The 18,836-nt window shown below is 34.5% G+C and overlaps 1 protein-coding gene across 1 annotated transcript; it reads left to right on the top strand.

The window, feature by feature from the left end:
- Positions 1–1,545: 1,545 nt before the first annotated feature.
- Positions 1,546–9,913, top strand: LOC122423740 (NKG2-A/NKG2-B type II integral membrane protein-like). The gene is made up of 7 exons (XM_043441078.1): positions 1,546–1,646; positions 3,484–3,594; positions 4,157–4,255; positions 5,047–5,100; positions 6,001–6,152; positions 9,387–9,487; positions 9,796–9,913. Exons 2-7 carry the CDS (start codon positions 3,525–3,527, stop codon positions 9,911–9,913), a joined length of 594 nt encoding a protein of 197 aa, XP_043297013.1. The 5' UTR covers positions 1,546–1,646; positions 3,484–3,524.
- Positions 9,914–18,836: the final 8,923 nt, after the last annotated feature.

An 18,836-nucleotide genomic window follows, 5' to 3' on the forward strand; every position in this document is an offset into this window, starting at 1 on the left:
AAAAAGGGAACCCCCTTACACTGTTGGTGGGAATGCAAACTAGTACAGCTGCTATGGAGAACAGTGTGGAGATTCCTTAAAAAACTGGAAATAGAACTGCCATATGACCCAGCAATCCCACTTCTGGGCATACACACTGAGGAAACCAGATATGAAAGAGACATGTGGACCCCAATGTTCATCGCAGCACTGTTTATAATAGCCAGGACATGGAAGCAACCTAGATGCCCATCAGCAGACAAACGGATAAGAAAGCTATGGTACATATACACAATGGAATATTACTCAGCCATTAAAAAGAATTCATTTGAATCAGTTCTATTGTGATGGATGAAACTGGAGCCCATCATACAGAGTGAAGTAAGCCAGAAAGATAAACACCAATACAGTATACTAACGCATATATATGGAATTTAAAAAGATGGTAACAATAACCCTATATGCAAAACAGAAAAAGAGACACAGAGGTACAGAACAGACTTTTGAACTCTGTGGGAGAAGGCAAGGGTGGGATGTTCTGAGAGAATAGCACTGAAACAAGTATACTATCTATGGTGAAAGAGATCACCAGCCCAGGTTGGATGCATGGGACAAGTGCTCAGGGCTGGTGCACTGGGAAGACCCAAAGGGATGGGATGGAGAGGGAGGCAGGAGGGGGGATCAGGATGGGGAACACATGTAAATCCATGGCTGATTCCTGTCAATGTATGGCAAAAACCACTACAATATTGTGAAGTAATTAGCCTTCAACTAATAAAAATAAATGAAAAAAAAAAAAAGAAAGAAAAATAAATAAATAAAATGTAGTAACTCTTCTGAATTAGGGACCAGTATCCTTAAATTGGAGAAGGCAATGGCAACCCACTCCAGTACTCTTGCCTGGAAAATCCCATGGACGGAGGAGCCTGGTAGGCTGCAGTCCATGGGGTCACTGAGAGTCAGACACGACTGAGTGACTTCACTTTCACTTTTCACTTTCATGAACTGGAGAAGGAAATGGCAACCCACTCCAGTGTTCTTGCCTGGAGAATCCCAGGGACGGTGGAGCCTGGTGGGCTGCCGTCTATGGGGTCGCACAGAGTCAGACACAACTGAAGCAATTTAGCAGCAGCAGCAGTAGCAGCAGCCTTAAATATGAAATGTTAATGGAATTATGATTTTCTCCATTGTAATAGAAATGACACAGTGAGAGTATAAGGAAAACAAATAAATAATGCCTAGATTTAGCAAACTTACCTAAAAGTAAAACTTAAACATTGAAGTTACTCTTGACAAGGCGTAAATGTTCAGCTTTGATGAATGAAATGAAAGCTAGTTAGCAGCATGGTGGTCATGTCCTTTGCCCCCCGATATCTTTTAAAAAGTGAAATTAATTCTCAGAGGTACTTGCTAAAGGACAGACTAACTGATACACTACATATCCAAAGGCTCCTATATTCTGGAGATGTGTGATGAAATAAAGTCTCTTCAAAATACCCAAGTTTAGAATTTCCTGTTTCAGTGACACGGTGATGAGAAATGTACTTTTGCCACTATTGCTTCACTCTGGGCCTTCACAGGGCAGTCTGTGAAGACCACAGACATTGTTTGATTATCACAGTAACCTGGCCACTCATGAGAAGAAGCAGGACTCTGGCCTGTAGAAGGTATGTGTTTCCTTCTCCTTCCTAATTCCTCATCTCATTTATCAGGAGATTGCAAATGCCAGTGGGTTTGACTTAGGGACAATTGCTAAGCAAAGAAATTAAAGAGATAATGGTATCTGTATTTGATATTTTGGCATTTTAATTTTGGGGAAAAGTAAGAATAAAATATGAAGTATTTGGAAGATTTCTTAAAATGTTCAAATTCTTGCCTGCAGACATTATTCAGGGGAATACATACATGTATAACTAAGTTTGTTAATCAATGCAATTTAAAGTGAAGTATCATGAGCATCAGGACAAGGAACAGTTAACACTGTATTTTGTCATCAATAGACATATAATTAGATATATTATTAAGTATTTAACTCAGCCCTTAAAAATAGATTCTTAAAATGGATTTATAGGCCTGTTAATGGATAATAGAATTCTCCACAGATCTAGGTAAAAAAAAATCAGAATATCGTGCCTACAGTAAAATGCTGGATTAATTCAATTATATACACTCAAATGCTTTATAAAACCTCGATCATAATATTGAAAAAAGATAAATCACACTAACAGAGATTTCTGTCTAATAAATTATACTGCCTGATATGAATAATACCATGGCAATTTTATTAAAATAAGAAATAAAATTAAAGTAAAATTTAATATTAGGTGTTTTACATGCTTTATATCATACACATTTTTATTCTCATTTTGGATTAGTAAACTCATTTGCTAAATACTAAACAATTTCTGAAGGTCATACATTGTAAATTTCAAAGCCAGAATTAATTGTAGATTGCACTGACTACAGAATCCATTGACTGAATTATTAAGGCACATTATTGACATATTATAATTGCTGACACAACTAAAGTTACCCTCAGTGACTTAATCTCAGAATCTTCCTGGAAGTTTGTACCAACATTGTTCTTCCATAAATGATGTATGCTTTTTCTTATCATTTTATGATTTCATATCTTAGCTATTGTCAATTACTCACGTAAAATAAGTGTGTATTTAAAGATATTTTAACATTGTTTTGTCTTTATATTATAAAAAGTTTTGGAGAATTTAATATGTCATGTACCATTTTTACATGTAAAATATGTATTTGATTTTTTAATGATTTCTTAGAGCTCCACAATCACACAAAATAGAAGAATTATTTGATAGCATCTCATTCCCTTTTCATAAATGAATGTCCCAATTAACATAATTTAGGAGTGTACTATATATGCCAATACTATTATTCCCTCATCTGTAGAAAACTGTCTTTAACTTTTAATGGATTTTAAACTTACCTATATAATTGGTGCATTTTTTCACAATATGGACGTTTAATTTGAACAAAGTTATTATAACAGTTTTAAAGTGTTTCTGTGAAATTTGACTTTCCATTGATCAGGATATTACTATTCATGAACTTTTTCAATAATCTACTAATTTTCATTGTTCCAATAAAGAAGTAACATTATGTCAAACAGAGAATATTCTTTTAAAATATTTATTTGTTTTTAACTGATTGATGATTGGTTTACAATATTGGTTTGATTTCTGTCATACATCAGCATGAATTAACCATAGGTGTATATATGTCCCCTCCTTCTTGAATCTCCTTCTCACCTCCTGCCCTTTACCACCACTCTTGGTTATTAAACACCAAATACTAATTTTAAAACTACTTACTCTATCCTGAAACAGTTGTCTAAAGGTCTACTGAAATGAGAACCAAACTTGGATTTGCTCAGCTGCTAAATGAGTGCTCTTAACTGATCTCACACATCACCCAGTTTAACCCTTCAAGGCTTCTTGTGATTTTATACCCCATTTATTAACTACTTATGTAAAGTTTCCATAGAGCACCATCCTTGACATTAAACAGCCAGGGAGATGAAGAACCAAAAGGAAAACTACTCAGAACCGAGTCTGGTTAAGGACGGCAGGAGACAGCAAATGAGAGGTAAGATGGTGAAAAGATCAATTTTAGCAGCTGAGCAGGAGAAAACCTACATGGAATTGAACTTTCAAAATGCCTTTCATTATGTCAATGGAATGACAGGCACTACCACTGCAAGTGTAAGCATTTACCCGCTTACATGATTTTATTAATTAGGCTTACAGCTGTAGTTTGAAATACAGTATTCTAAAATGACATAAGTGCTGTGCTGTGCTTAGTCGCTCAGTTCTGTCCGATGCTTTGCAGCCCCATGGACTGTAGCCCGCCAGGCTCCTCTGTCTATGGGGATTCTCCAGGCATGGATACTGGAGAAGGTTCCCATGCCCTCTTCTAGGACTACCTACCCAGGCATTGCTGTAATTTGGAGTCTTTGATCCAGAAATTGTGAAGCCTTCTATTCACTGAAAAAGGAATGGTATATTCTGGGAGGAGGATTGCAGTGGTAGATATTGTTTTGGGGTCCAAGTGGATGTCTTTGAATTCTCATGGATGTGGGATCTTTTGTTCTTCTAAAATAACTGTTTCCATCACTCCTTTCTCAGTGTTTCCTTTTCTCTCCCTGTAGATTCACCATTAGCTCGAGAGAAGCTCATTGCTGTGATCCTGGGAATCATCTGTTTTGTCTTGATGTATACTATAGTGAGAGTGATAACTTTTATTCCACGTAAGTCAGGTTTTGAAAGATTATGATTGAACCTTTTATTTTAATGATCGTCAGTGTTTCTAAAAGTTCATATTATTATGGAATAGAACTCTTATTTTAATGTGTGCATTTAGCTTAAGTATTGAAGGGTTATTCTGAGATTATGAAAAATATAAATTACAGAATGATTATAGGGAAAATTAAATGTATACACAGATATTTTCTGATTTCATAACTCATAGATATACTATAGGAAACTTAAAAGCCTTATTGAGAAAAACAAATGAATTCTTGAGATTGCTTGAACCAAGTATTGTAAGAGGTGGTGGAGTCTCTTCTCTAAGGTTTTTGAAATATACACACCCCAGGAGAGAGGAGCCTGGTGGGCTGCTGTCTATGGGAGAGTCGGACACAACTGACGCGACTTAGCAGCAGCTGCAGCAGTCTTCATTACCTCATTAATTATTCTTAAAGCAATTTTTTCCAGATCATCCTAAATCCTAAAAACACCATGTTTAAACTAAAAACTAAAATTATTATGATTTATTTAAGTAAAGTCGCTCAGTCGTGTCCGACTCTTTGCGACCCCATGGACTGTAGCCTACCAGGCTCCTCTGTCCATGGGATTTTCCAGGCAAGAGTACTAGAGTGGGTTATCATTACCTTCTCCAGGGGATCTTCCCGACCCAGGGATCAAACCCGGGTCTCCCACATTGCAGACAGACGGTTTACATCTGAGCCACCAGGAAGCCCCAGGTAACTTATTTAACTCAAGTTAATATTTTAAAAGATAACTTCCATTTTTTTTCTAGGTAACCAAATATCAGAACAGAATAAGTCCTCTCCAGTAACAAAGCTCCAGAAAGGTACAGAATGATTTCAAACTTCTAATATAAATATACTTTGTATTTTGTCTCTCTCTTAGAAATAAATTTTGGGGTAGGACATAAATTATAAATATTCCTAAATATTCATCATAAGAGAGATAGAAATAGATTTTGGGGTAGAACATAAATTATAAATATTCCTAAATATTCATCATAAGAGAGGCTTTCTCCCTATGCAACAATATGACCACCATATCCATTATAGGCAATTGACTCTAATTTTATCTTGCTATAAGACATAAAAAATATTGTTGTTCTAAAACAGAGGTTTTTAGTATCATATCTAAGAAACCATTGCCTAATACAGGATCATATCTTTCACCTATGTTATCTAAAGCATTGTTTTTACTTCTTCATGTTTGTGCTTCATCCATTTTCCGTTAAGTTTCACATGTGACATAAGGGAAATATGATCTCTTAGGCTAGTGAAAATGAGAAAAGATTTAGGGGTAGAAGATAAATTACAAAATCGGGCAACAAACTTGCCTAAATAATGATTAAGGGAGAGTGTTTTTCCCTATGCAACAGTATGATCACCATATCCATTGTTGGCAATTGACTCCAATTTTTGCCTGCTGTAATATGGTAAAAGACAAATAATTTTGCTACTCTAAAATAAAAGCTTCATTTCTTGATTTTCAGGACATGTAAAGATGAGATATTTTTATATGTTTGCTTTATATAGAGACATAAATTGGGGTATGAGAGACTGACGCTGTGAAAGTATGAGTGAGATTTGTTTTGTATGTACCAGCCTTGAGGGCATATAACTTTGTTATATATATACATACATGTTTATATCTATGCATACATGTAAGTTAATTTTTGTTTTTTAAAATTCAAATTGCCTTTGAATAGTAATTCATAATCTTTCTCCAGAATTTCATTGTGGTTGTAGTCCAAAAGAGTGGGTTACATATTCCAACAATTGCTATTCTATTAGTTTGGAAAAAGAAACATTGAATAGGAGTTTGATGTCCTGCTCTACTAAGAATTCTACTCTGCTTTACATAGATAATGAAGAGGAAATGGTAAGATATGAAGCATTTCAAACACTTTATTAAAGGCTTGATTCAGCCAATATTATATTTGTTAGAGTTCACTTGTGTTTTTGTACATATTTGTAGTTGGGTTATTTTAAAGATCTCTTAATATTCCATTAAACAATGGAATATGACTTTCTGATACTTTACTTTCATTGTAAACCATTAATGCACGTTTGGTAATTTCCAGTTCTTCTGCTCCTTGTTAGCAGGTGTTCTGATGGACCCCCTTGTAAGGCTCACCTGTGTTGCCCCCAGGATTCTCTCAACACAGGAGGAGAGGCTGACCTGTGCCACCTCCTAGAGTTAGGTTAGGCACTAGGTGTTGGGAAGTAAGAGGCCCAAGTCACTTTCATCTGATGGTGGGGAGGATACGGTTCAGTTCAATTACTCAGTAGAGTCCGACTCTTTGCAGCCTCACAAACTGCAGCACTCAGGCCTCCCTGTCCATCACCAACTCCTGGAGTTTACTCAAACTCATGTCCATCGAGTTGGTGATGCCATTCAGCCATCTCATCCTCTGTCGTCCCCTTCTCCTCCTGCCCCCAGTCCCTCTGAGCATCAGGGTCTTTTCCAATGAGTCAACTCGTCGCATGAGGTGACCAAACTATTGGAGTTTCAGCTTCAGCATCAGTCCTTCCAATGAACACCCAGGACTTATCACCTCTAGGATGGACCGGTTGGAACTCCATGCAGTCCAAGGGACTCTCAAGAGTCTTCTCCAACACCTCACTTCAAAAGCATCAATTCTTTGGCGCTCAGCTTTCTTCACAGTCCAATTCTCACATCCATACATGACCACTGGAAAAACCATAGCCTTGACTAGACAGACCTTTGTTGGCAAAGTAATGTCTCTGCTTTTTAACATGCTACCTAGGTTGGTCATAACTTTCATTCCAAGGAGTAAGCGTCTTTTAATTTCATGGCTGCAATCACCATCTGCAGTGATTTTGGAGCCCAGAAAAATAAAGTCTGACACTTTTTCCCCATCTATTTTCCATGAAGTGATGGGGTCAGATGCCATGATCTTAGTTTTCTGAATGTTGAGTCTTAAACCAACTTTTTCACTCTCCTCTTTTACTTTCATCAAGCCCCCTATACAAGATGCCTGTAATGATTGTTCCAACACCTCCCACCTTCTTTTCTCATCATGGAGAAGTGATTAGAGATTACAGAGGATTAGGGCTACTGGATAGTCTCAAACCTCTTCACTTTTCTCTTCCCACATGCAGGGTTCTCCTTTCTTGTGTCTTTCATTAGTTCCCGTGTCTACAGTTGAACTGAGCAGGGAGTAACAGAGAGAAATGATTCTCTGACCCCTTGCCTCGTCCACTGGATTCCACAGAAATAGATTGCTTTGGGGTTTATCTAGTCAAAGAATGGTGTCAGACTCAGAAAACTAAATCTTCGGCTCTCATGTCACTTATTTTCTCCATTTCATTCCCTTAATTTTCTTCTAAAACGGAAATTCTGAGGAATGTATCATAGTAGAGAAATGCAATGATATACTCACAGTATCCAGAAAAAAGAACGTCACAGAATCTTAAAACTTATTTAAAGCCTTGTTCTATTAGTTTTGACATGAGTAAACACTAAATTACATGAATCAGAATTTTCCTTACTGCACGTATTCTATTCAGTTACTCGACCTTCTTATCCCTCAGGCTTAATGTTAGACACAATTCACAGCTGTCAATATCCCCAAGTTGATATACTAAGTGTATTCTTTTGTGGGATATGTACAACTAATTCATGTCTTTGTAAATACTCCTTTTATTAAATGGTCCTCAAAAATAACAAAATTCCTTATTAACATTAGAAAACTGTGGTACTGATAAGTATAAATGTTTGAATTAATTTTGAATCAAAAGTACAGACATGGTTAATATTTATTGCAATATTAAAAATTCCAGCTTACAACTTTTATGATTTTAGTATTACATTTGGAATTTAACATGCTCATTCTATTCAAAGAACTAAGTTCAGTTCAGTTCAGTCGCTCAGTCAAGTCCAACTCTGAGACCCCATCGACTGCAGCCTGCCAGGCTTCCCTATCCATCACCAACTCCTGGAGCTTGCTCAATCTCACATCCATTGAGTTTGCCATCCAACCATCTCATCCCCTGTCATCCTTTTCTCCTGCCTTCAATCTTTCCCAGCATCAGGGTCTTTTCCAGTGAGTCATTTCTTCACAGCAAGTGACCAAAGTATTGGAGTTTCAACTTCAGCATCAGTCCTTCCAATGAACACCCAGGTCTGATCTCCTTTAGGATGGACTGGTTGGATCTTCTTGCAGTCCAAGGGACTCTCAAGAGTCTTCTCAATCACCACAGATCAAAAGCATCAGTTCTTCAGCGCTCAGCTTTCCTTATGGTTCAACTCTCACATCCATATATGACTACTGGAAAAATCATAGCTTTGACTAGACGGACCTTTGTTGGCAATGTCTCTGCTTTTAATATGCTGTCTAGATTGGTCATAGCTTTTCTTCCAAGGAGCAAGTGTTAATTTCAGGGCTGCAGTCACCATCTGCAGTGATTTTGGAGCCAAAGAAAATAAAGTCTAGAACTGTTTCCATTGTTTCCCCGTCTATTTACCATAAAGTGATAGAACCAGATGCCGTGATCTTAGTTTTTCAAATGTTGGGTTTCAAGACAGCTTTTTCACTCTTGTTTCACTTTCATCAAGAGGCAATTCAGTTCCTCTTCGCTTTCTGCCATAAGGGGTGGGGTATGTCATCTGCATATCTGAGGTTATTGAGATTTCTCCTCGCAATCTTGATTCCAACTTGTGCTTCATTCAGCTTGCCATTTCATACGATGGACTCTGCATATAATTTAAATAAACAGGGTGACAGTATACAGCTTTGACATAGTCCTTTCCTTATTTGGAACCAGTCTGTTGTTCCATGTCTGATTCTAACTGTTGCTTCTTGGCCTGCATACAGATTTCTCAGGAGGGAGGTAAGTCAGGTAAGTAATACCAATTTCTCTGATATTCCCAATCTCTTTAAGAATTTTCCAGAGTTGTGATCCACACAGTCCAAGGCTTTGGTGTACTCAACTTTTATGTATTATAGTGTTAGATGTAAAATCTAACATACTCATTTTGTTCAAAGAACTAAAGATCATTTGAAAGAATTCATCCTTTGACTTGCATTTTAAAAATTAATAAAAATTTTTCATAATGATATTTAAGTGAAAATTCTTTATTTTGGGCTAGAAATTTCTGATGTCCCTATCAATTACATCGTGGATTCCAGTCTTTCGTGAAGGTCGTGGTCAACCATGGATGTGGCTAAACCGTTCAATTTTCAAACTAAAGTAAGTTTTTAAAATGAATGCTATATAGAAGAGGAAAAATAAAGAAATATTAATAATATGAATACATTTGCTTTCATTGAATATAGAAAGCTGAAGAAGATGTTGAAAGTTAATAAAATGTTAATATAAATGTTCAAAAATAGGCTACTCTGTAGCCCATTTTTCTAATAACAAACCTTACTGAAATTTTATTAAAAACATCATTACCCATTTTCAAAATATCTTTTATTACAGTTACATAGAAATACTATTGCTTCATGAGTTGTCTTCATAGAATATAACAGAATTATGCATTTTTTTTATAACAGGATAAAAGACTATTCACCTAATGAACATAAGTGTGCTGTACTATCCTCATGGGGCATAAGAGCAGAAGACTGTCAGACTCCAAATGCATATACTTGCAAGCATAAGCTTGAGAGTTAAAAAGTGAGTTTGGATGCTGTTGAGTAACTTTATCTTTTATGAAAAGGAAATATTGTTATGATTACATAAATTTTGAAATGAATTATGTTATTTGTTTTAATAATGTTTTCAAAAACCATTCAAAGAAAACATCGAAATTCTGTAAATTCCTTCAATAAAAATTCCTTCAATAAAAATTCAAAATAGACATAAAAATAAAGGTTCAAAATAAAATAAAAAAATAAAAATTCAAAATAAAAATTCAAAAAAATTTCCTTCAATAGAAAATAAATTAATTTAAAAAACACTGTTGAAATATATTATGCACACCAAAAAGTATAGATATCACTCCTTTTGTGTCTGGCCTTTTTTACTCAACAATATGTTTGTGGCTTTCAAACTTTCTAAAATGTCACGTTTTCTGAGTCTGTTTACATGAAATATCAAAAAATTTGATATTTGTGAATAAGGACCAAAAGGAGCAATTATCAAGAGCTATGGGGAGATGAGAAAGGAAATGACTGCTACTTGATCAATGATGAATATTTTCTAGATATTGATAGTGGTGATGACTGTAAACTGAGAACATATTTAAAATCACTGATTTATATAGTTTAAATAGATGGATTTTATGGTGTGTAAATTGTACCTCAATAAATCTGTTTAAAATAAAAACTTCTTGGGACTGCATTTAATATTTAAAATAATTTGTAAAAAGTGTCATCTTTAAAATATTGGTTGTTACAGTCGATATGCTTTATCCTTCCATGAGTTAGGTTTTCTTTAAATTTTCCCTGTCAGATTTTGTGTTTCTGTATTTTGAGATGTTAAATATACATGGGTGTTTCATAGTCATGATTTTGTAAATGACGCTCTTATTTTAAAAATTTTAGTAATTTTTGGTGCAGTAAAGAGTAATATATTGAGGTTTACATGTTGGCCTTATAGTCAATAATTTCTCTGATTTTTTGTATTAAGTCCATCATTTCAAATATTTATTCTTATGGATTTTATATGAGATTAGTATATATAAAATAGTTGTTCATGTCTTTTGTTCAGGTGCAATTATTTTTTTTCTTGACTTATTTTCATAGGCTACAATTTAATTTCCAAAGTTGAATAGAAGGTACAGTAAAGATTCTATATCTATCTCTTCTTAGTCAAGGAAGAGATTTCAATATTTCATCCTTAAGAGATTTATTTTAAGGTTTTTTTCATCATATGTTTCTCATGTGAAACCATAATATTCTCATTTTTTAAACAAATTTTATAATCAATTGATGTTGATGTTACATTTGCATTATTTTCCATCAGTTGGAATGGTAAATGTTTTCTTTGTATAATGATTATGAAGTAAATTACCTTTATTTCTTCCATTAAACCAATATTAAACCAATCTTGCACTTCTGAAATAAAATCACAGTGATCATCTGTGTTGCCCGTTGTCTTAAAAAATCAATGCATATGTTATATCTAGATTAAGCTATTTTTCTTCATCTACATTCACAAAAAGCTTGAACTGAGTTTTCAGTTATGTCACGTACTTGACAGGTTGTTACGAAAGCTATTATTAGGAAGTATTTCTCTTTTTCTTTTACCTGAAACTTTGTGAAAGAGTACTGCTCCATTTTTAAGTGTTATTATTCACTACCAATGCCATCTGAGCATCTAGAATTATTTTGTAGAAAGGTTTATATAATGAACTTAATGTTTTACACTGTATGTTAGGTTTACTCAGGTTTCTATTTGCTGTGCTTTATTTTGGTGATTTGGATTTTAGGATTTTTCTATTTTATATGGACACTAAAATGTGTTCATAATATTGCTTTTTATCTGTTTAGTATCTGTAAAAACTATACATTATCCCTTTATTTATTATACATGTAAAAGATTTTATTCCTCTTTTTAAAAAAAAAGTATTTTTGCCTCACCTCATGGCTTTTGGGTCTTACTTCCCCAAACAGGTATTGAACTTGCGCCATCAGCAGTGAAAGCATGGAGTCTTTACCACTGAACCACCTGGAAATTCCCCCTTTTCAATTTTTTTCAAGAGTCTTTTATCCATTTTATTAAATATATTCAATAAGAATACATTTGGTCTTGTTGTTTCTCCATATTGCAACTTTGTCCTTTCTCTTGATTTTGCACTAATTATTGCTTTCTTCCTTCTACTTCATTTGGTTTTAATTTCACCTAATTTTACCTTTTTCATTTCTAATTTCTTCTGACACAAGCTTGGATTTCTACTTTGTTTCATTTTATTTCATTTGTTAAGTAAGCATATAAGGCAGTCAATACATCACAAGACAGACATTTGGTTTTATATTTATCTTGTACTTCTTATAAAATTTTTGAACATTCATTCATATTCTTGCCTGGAGAATCCCCATGGAGAGAGGAGCCTGGCGGGCTACAGTCCATGGGGTCACGAAGAGTCAGACACGACGGAACAACTAATCACAGCACCCGCCTTTCAAGCGCCCAGTTGTCAACCAGTCTAGAGGCTAATGCAGTGACACCACTACTATATGCTATGTGAATATGCTTGGAAATATGATTTATGATGTATTTTTCAAGTTTTCTGTTTGCTCTTAGTTTCATTGATCTTTTATATTGCTTTTCTGTCTCTATTTATTTCCCCTTCAATCTTTGTTATTTCCTTCCATCGATTAACTTTGGTCCTTGTTCTTCTTTTTGAGGTTCTGTGAAGTGGAAGATCAAGTTGGTCATTTGATCTCTTTGTTTCTTCTTAATGTTGGTGTTTCTTTGCACATTCATTGTCCAGAATCTTTTAAGTTTCACTAGGTCCTATTTGTATTTTTGTTTTTATGTCCATTCCTCTACAAGGTGGGTCTTGCTGTCATTTATGTAAGAGAGTGTTATGCCTCTGTTTTCCTCTAAGAGTTTAAATTTAGATCTTAATGGATTTAGATCTTAAATCCATTTAGATCTTAAATCGATTTTGAGTTTATCTTTGTTTATGGTGTTAGAAAGTGTTCTAGTTTCATTCTTTAACATATGGTTGACCGGTTTACCCAGCATTTGAATGAGTTCTAATCAGGTGGATGAAACTGGAGCCTATTATACAGAGGGAACTAAATCAGAAAGAGAACCATCAATACACTATGTTAATGCATATATATGGGCTTTAGAAGGAAGGTAACAACGATCCTATATGCAAGGCAACAAAAGAGACACAGATATAAAGAACAGACTTTTGGAGTATGTGGGAGAAGGCGAGGGTGGGATGATTTGAGAGAATAACGTTGAAACATGTATATTACCATATATAAAATAGATGACCAGTGCAAGATGGATGCATGAAGCAGGACACTCAGAGCTGGTGCTCTGGGACAACGCAGAGGGATGGGGCAGGAAGGAAGGTGGGAGGGCTGGTTCTTGGATGGGGTAACACACGTGCACCCATGGCTGATTCATGTTGATGTATGAGAAAAATACCACAATATTTTAAAGTAATTATCCTCCAATTAAAATAAATTAATTAATTTTTTAAAAAGACTACTGGAGTGGGCTAGCATTTCATATTCCCTGGAGGATCTTCCTGACCCAGGGATCAAACCCTCATCTCCTGCATTGGCAGGCAGTTTCTTTACCACGAGGGCCACCTGGGAAACCCCATTGAAATATCATACACACATTCAAAAATATAGGTATCATTACTTTTGTGTCTCACTTTTTTCGCTCAAGAGGATGTTTATGGCATTCAAACTTCTAAAAGATTGCATATTGTGTGAGCCCATTTCCATGTAATATCAAAAAAAGGACTAGAGAGACCAAAAGTAGATTAGTGATTACTAAGGGTTGTGAAGAGATGGGAATAGGAAAAGACTGCATAGTGACTTGTGATGAATGCTTTATAGATTTTGATAGTAGTGATGGCTGTAAACTGTGAATAATTTTACAATCATGGATTTATATATTTTAAATGGATACATTTTATGCTCTGTAAATTACACCTCAATAAAGTTTTTAAAAAATAACTGCTGGGACTGCATTTAATCTTTAAAATAATTTCTGAAATAATCGTCTTACAATATTGACTCTTCCAGTCAATATCACGCTTTACCCTTCCAATCAATTAGGTTTTCTTTAAATCTCCCTATTTTATTTTTATCATCAATTTTTATTATCTGTTTATTTGTGTGACCCTGTTTAGCATGTGGTATCTTGGTTCAGTGAACACGGATCGAATGCCCAATCCCCGTACTGGGAAGCAGGTAATCCGAACCACTGGACCAGCAGTGAAATCCCCCTACAATATTTTATGGTTTCCAATATTGAAATTTCACACAAATATGGACACTTCATAGCCATGCTTTTCTAAAGAGCAATTTTGTTTTTAAATTTGTAGCAGTTGTTGCTGCTGCAAATACAATTGTGCCCAATCACTTCTCTGATTATATGTATTAATTTTATCATTTCAAATATATATTCCTCTGGATTTTTTATATAAATAGATAGTGCATCTCTGAATAATCACGTTTTATTTCTTCCCTCCAGGTGCAATAACTTTTTATTGTTATTCCTTTCTTTTTTTTCTGTTTTTCTTGATTTTAACTTATTTTTACCAAACTGGCTTTTATTTCCAATGTTGAACAGATGATGCAGTAAAGGTCTTATAAGTATCCTTCCTATACTGGGGGAAAATATTTCAATATTTCATGCTCAAATAGGAGGTGTTTTTGGGGTTTTTTTTCATATACCTTTCTCACATGAAAGCAATTCCATATTATTCATAATTTTCCTGTAAGTTTTATATGCAACCAGTCATGTTACCATTTTACTATTTTCCTTTCAATAGACTGATAAAATTTTTAAATGTTTTTGAAGTATCTCTTTCCTTCAGTGTTGACCAATTATACATTCCAGAAATAAAACAACAAAAATCATCCTGTATTTTCCTCCTTTGAAAAATCACTGCATATATCATATTTAGATTAAGATGGTTTTCTTCATCCATTATCACAAAGAGTTTGGACTGAATCCATTAATATTGTGTAACTTGACATGTTTTGTTATCAAGGCTCTATGGAAGTCTCTGTTTTATGGTGGAAGACCTGGCATAGTTTTAAGTGTTATTATTCGCTGCTGTTACCATTAGAGCTCCTAGAATTTTTTGCAGGAAGGTTTACACAGTGAACTTAATATATTTAACACATGTTAAGGTTATACAGGTTTATAGTTGTTGTACTCCATTTGGTAATTTGCATTTTCTAGACATTCTATTTCATATAGATAGTAAAATGGCTTTGTAATACAGCTTTACTGTCTGTTTAACATCTGTAAAAACCATAATGGTTTTGTCACGTTTCAGTTCAGTTCAGTCACTCAGTCATGTCCAACTCTTTGCAATCCCATGGACCACAGCATGCCAGGCTTCCCTGTCCATCACCAACTCCCAGAGCTTGGTCAAACTCATGTCCATCGACTTGGTGACACCATCCAACCATCTCATCCTCTGTTGTCCCCTTCTCCCGCTTTCAATCTTTCCCAGCATCACTGTCTTTTCCAATGAGTCAGTTCCTCCCATCAGGTGGCCAAAGTATTGGAGTTTCAGCTGTAGCATCAGTCCTTCCAATGAATATTCAGGACTGATTTTCCCCAGGATGGACTGGTTTGATCTCCTCCCAGTCCAAGGGACTCTCAAGAGTCTTCTCCAACACCATGGTTCAAAAGCATCAATTCTTCAGTTCTCAGCTCTCTATATGGTCCAACTCTCACATCCATACATGACTAGTGAAAAACCAAGCTTTGACTAGATGGATCTTTGTCAGCAAAGTAATGTCTCTGATTTTAATATGCTGTCGAGGTTGGTCATAGCTTTCCTTTCAAGGAGTAAGCATCTTTCAATTTCATGGCTGCAGTCAAATCTGCAATGATTTTGGAGTCCAAAAAAATAAAGTCTCTCACTGTTTCCATTGTTTCACTACCTTTTTGCCGTGAAGTGATGGGACTGGATGCCATGATCTTCGCTTTTTGAATGTTGTTTTAAGCCAGCTTTTTCACTCTCCTATTTCATTTTCCTCAAGAGGCTCTTTAGTTCTTCGCTTTCTGGCATACTGGTGGTAACATCTGCGTATTTGAGGTTATTGATATTTCCCTCAGCAATCGTGATTCCAGCTTGTGTTTCATCTAGCCCAGTATTTCTCATGATGTACTCTGCATATAAGTAAAATAAGCAGGGTGACTATATACAGCCTTGATGCACTCCTTTCCCTATCAGGAACTAGTCTGTTGTTCCTTGTCCAGTTCTAACTGTTGCTTCTTGACCTGCATACAGATTTCTCAGGAGACAGGCCAGGTGGTCTGGTAGTCCTATCTCTTGAAGAATTTTCCACAGTTTGTTGTGATCTACACAGTCAAAGGCTTTGGTGTAGTCAACAAAGCAGAAGAAGATGTTTTTCTGGAAGTCTCTTGCTTTTCTGATGATCCAATAGATGTTGGCAATTTTATCAACAACAAAGAATCAAATTGCTAACATCTATTGGATTGTCATGTTTATATAGATATAAAAGATTCATGTTTTCTCTATTCTCCAAGTGTCATTTATTGATTTTATTACCTTTCAAATGAAAATAGTTTGACCCTTTTATTCCCCTCTACTGTAATTTTTTTCTTTGTCATGATTTTTTGTATTTGCTATCTTCTTCCTTTGTCTTTATGTCAATTACCTTAATTTCACCAAAATTGCTTTTTCATTTCAAGTTTCTTGTCAAGCATGCTCAGACTTCTTTCTTTCTCTTTTTGTGTGTATAATGTATGCATTTAAGGCAATTAATATGTCACAAGACAGAATCTTGCTCTTACATTTTCCTTTTAATTCACATAAAATTATGAAATTTGACTTTGGATTTTTCCTTGGTTCATATGTTATTTAGAAATAGATTACTGAATATAAAACCTGATAAAAGATTTTCAAAATTTTGGTTATCAACTTCTATTTTAGGCAAACTAGTTAGAGAATTTTCATGAGTCTGGAAATTCTCTGTATGTCTATTACATATGGCTTATTGTGACTGTGAAATCAATCTGAAATGCTTATTTCTTGTAATTAATATTAAAAATTAAATTTGAATATTCACATTTCAAGTGCCCACTTCCCAAAATTTGCTGGGGGCTAGTGCAGTGACACCATAGTTCTGTAGCTCTTTCAGTAATGTAACTGGACTCAGGAGTATATAGCAAATTTTTGGAAAATGTTCATGTGAACTTAAAAGATATGAATATTCTATGTTAGTGTATCTGTGTGTATTCATATATGTACTGGCTAATTGTCTAGTTTAGATATTTCTATTGCTTACTACTATATCTGCTTGCTTGATAAGCAGTGGTGATAAATTGTTTAAATCTCCATTTATGATTATTTACTTATGCATGATTTTCAAATCTGTGTTGAACTTGTACTATTCAGTACATATATTTTTTAATTGCTAATAGCTTAGATACTCAATATATAATTAATAAACAGGCTCCATCTTTTGCGGTGTGGTCTAGCTTTATACTGTGAGAGTACATTAACAAAAGCAGTTTGTGTTCTTTTTCTTCACTTCCCTGTTCATGGCTTTTGATAAAATAACATGGCTCACTAAGTTAGCAGTTATTAAAATAACTGTTTTACATACATAGCTGTGTTAAAAAAATATTTTAAAATATAAACATTCTTAGAATTTAAATGGAAAGCTATTCCATATATATTTAATATAAATTTAAGATTATCATATGCTCTATTTACATATATTATTTATATGTAAGTACATATAGTTAATACTTAAGTATAATATATTGTTACTTTGAATTCTACATTATCTTGACTTCTTATCTTTTACAATAAATAGTTTTAACTTTCCTTTATAAGAATTTATAAATTTAATATGTCTTAGTTCTATAAGTGCCCTACATTTTACAGCCTGCATTCTTTACTCAATAGTCTAGTAAGTTCATACTTTTGTACTTTTCTGAAGCAACGAAAATACATTATTTCTATCTACTATTTTCACTGCTCATGCCATTTTTGCTCCCTTGAATTCTAATACCAACATAGGTTCACATTTTGATACTTTATCATTGCTATTTTACCTGTCAATATCTATTTAGATATATCTACATAAGTTCTTTTCTTCAGTTCGTCTTTCCATTCTGCATATCCAAATTTTCAACTAGAATAAGAGTTTCCTCTTTATAAGAATTAAAATGTTTCCCTTACATAGAGTCATTTGGTAATTTCGGCAATCTCCCTCCATTTACAAAACGTCTTTGAAAACGAATCCATCTAGCCATCACGTTAAAAGAATATTTGTACTTACTATGGACATCCAATTTATCTATCTCTCTTAGGTCACTAGGAACTGCCATTTTAGATACAGTCACAAACACGTATTTATGCAATAAACAGTAAATTCAAAATACTCTTAGTATTTTGAGTATTTATCTTGGCTGTTAGTGGATTAACCATAGATTTTATTAAAGTTAAATGCCAAAAGAGTCAATGTATTTGGCTATGTAACCAAGGACATGATGTGTACAAAATAATTTTTGAAACCAGCAAAGTGTATGATGACATGATTTTTAAGGCTTACCTCATAGCTCAGCTGCTAAAGAATCCACCTGCATTACAAGAGACCTCAATTCAATCCATGGGTTGGGCAGACCCCCTGAAGAAGGGAATGGCTACCCACTCCAGAATTCTTGCCTGGAGAATACCATGGACAGAGAAGCCTGGAGGGCTACAATTCATGGATTCGCAAAGAGTTGGACACAACTGAGTGACTTTCATTTTTCACTTCAAATTTTAACAGTGAATATTACTGAATTTTATGTTATTTGGCATCACTAATGAATGCTTCACTTGCTATAATTCAATGAAGTGGGTAATAGAATATTATTTATTTAGTTTATTAATATAAAATATAATAAAGATCATCAC

This window comes from Cervus canadensis, chromosome 21 (genome assembly GCF_019320065.1).
Source record: "Cervus canadensis isolate Bull #8, Minnesota chromosome 21, ASM1932006v1, whole genome shotgun sequence".
Taxonomy (NCBI): domain Eukaryota; kingdom Metazoa; phylum Chordata; class Mammalia; order Artiodactyla; family Cervidae; genus Cervus; species Cervus canadensis.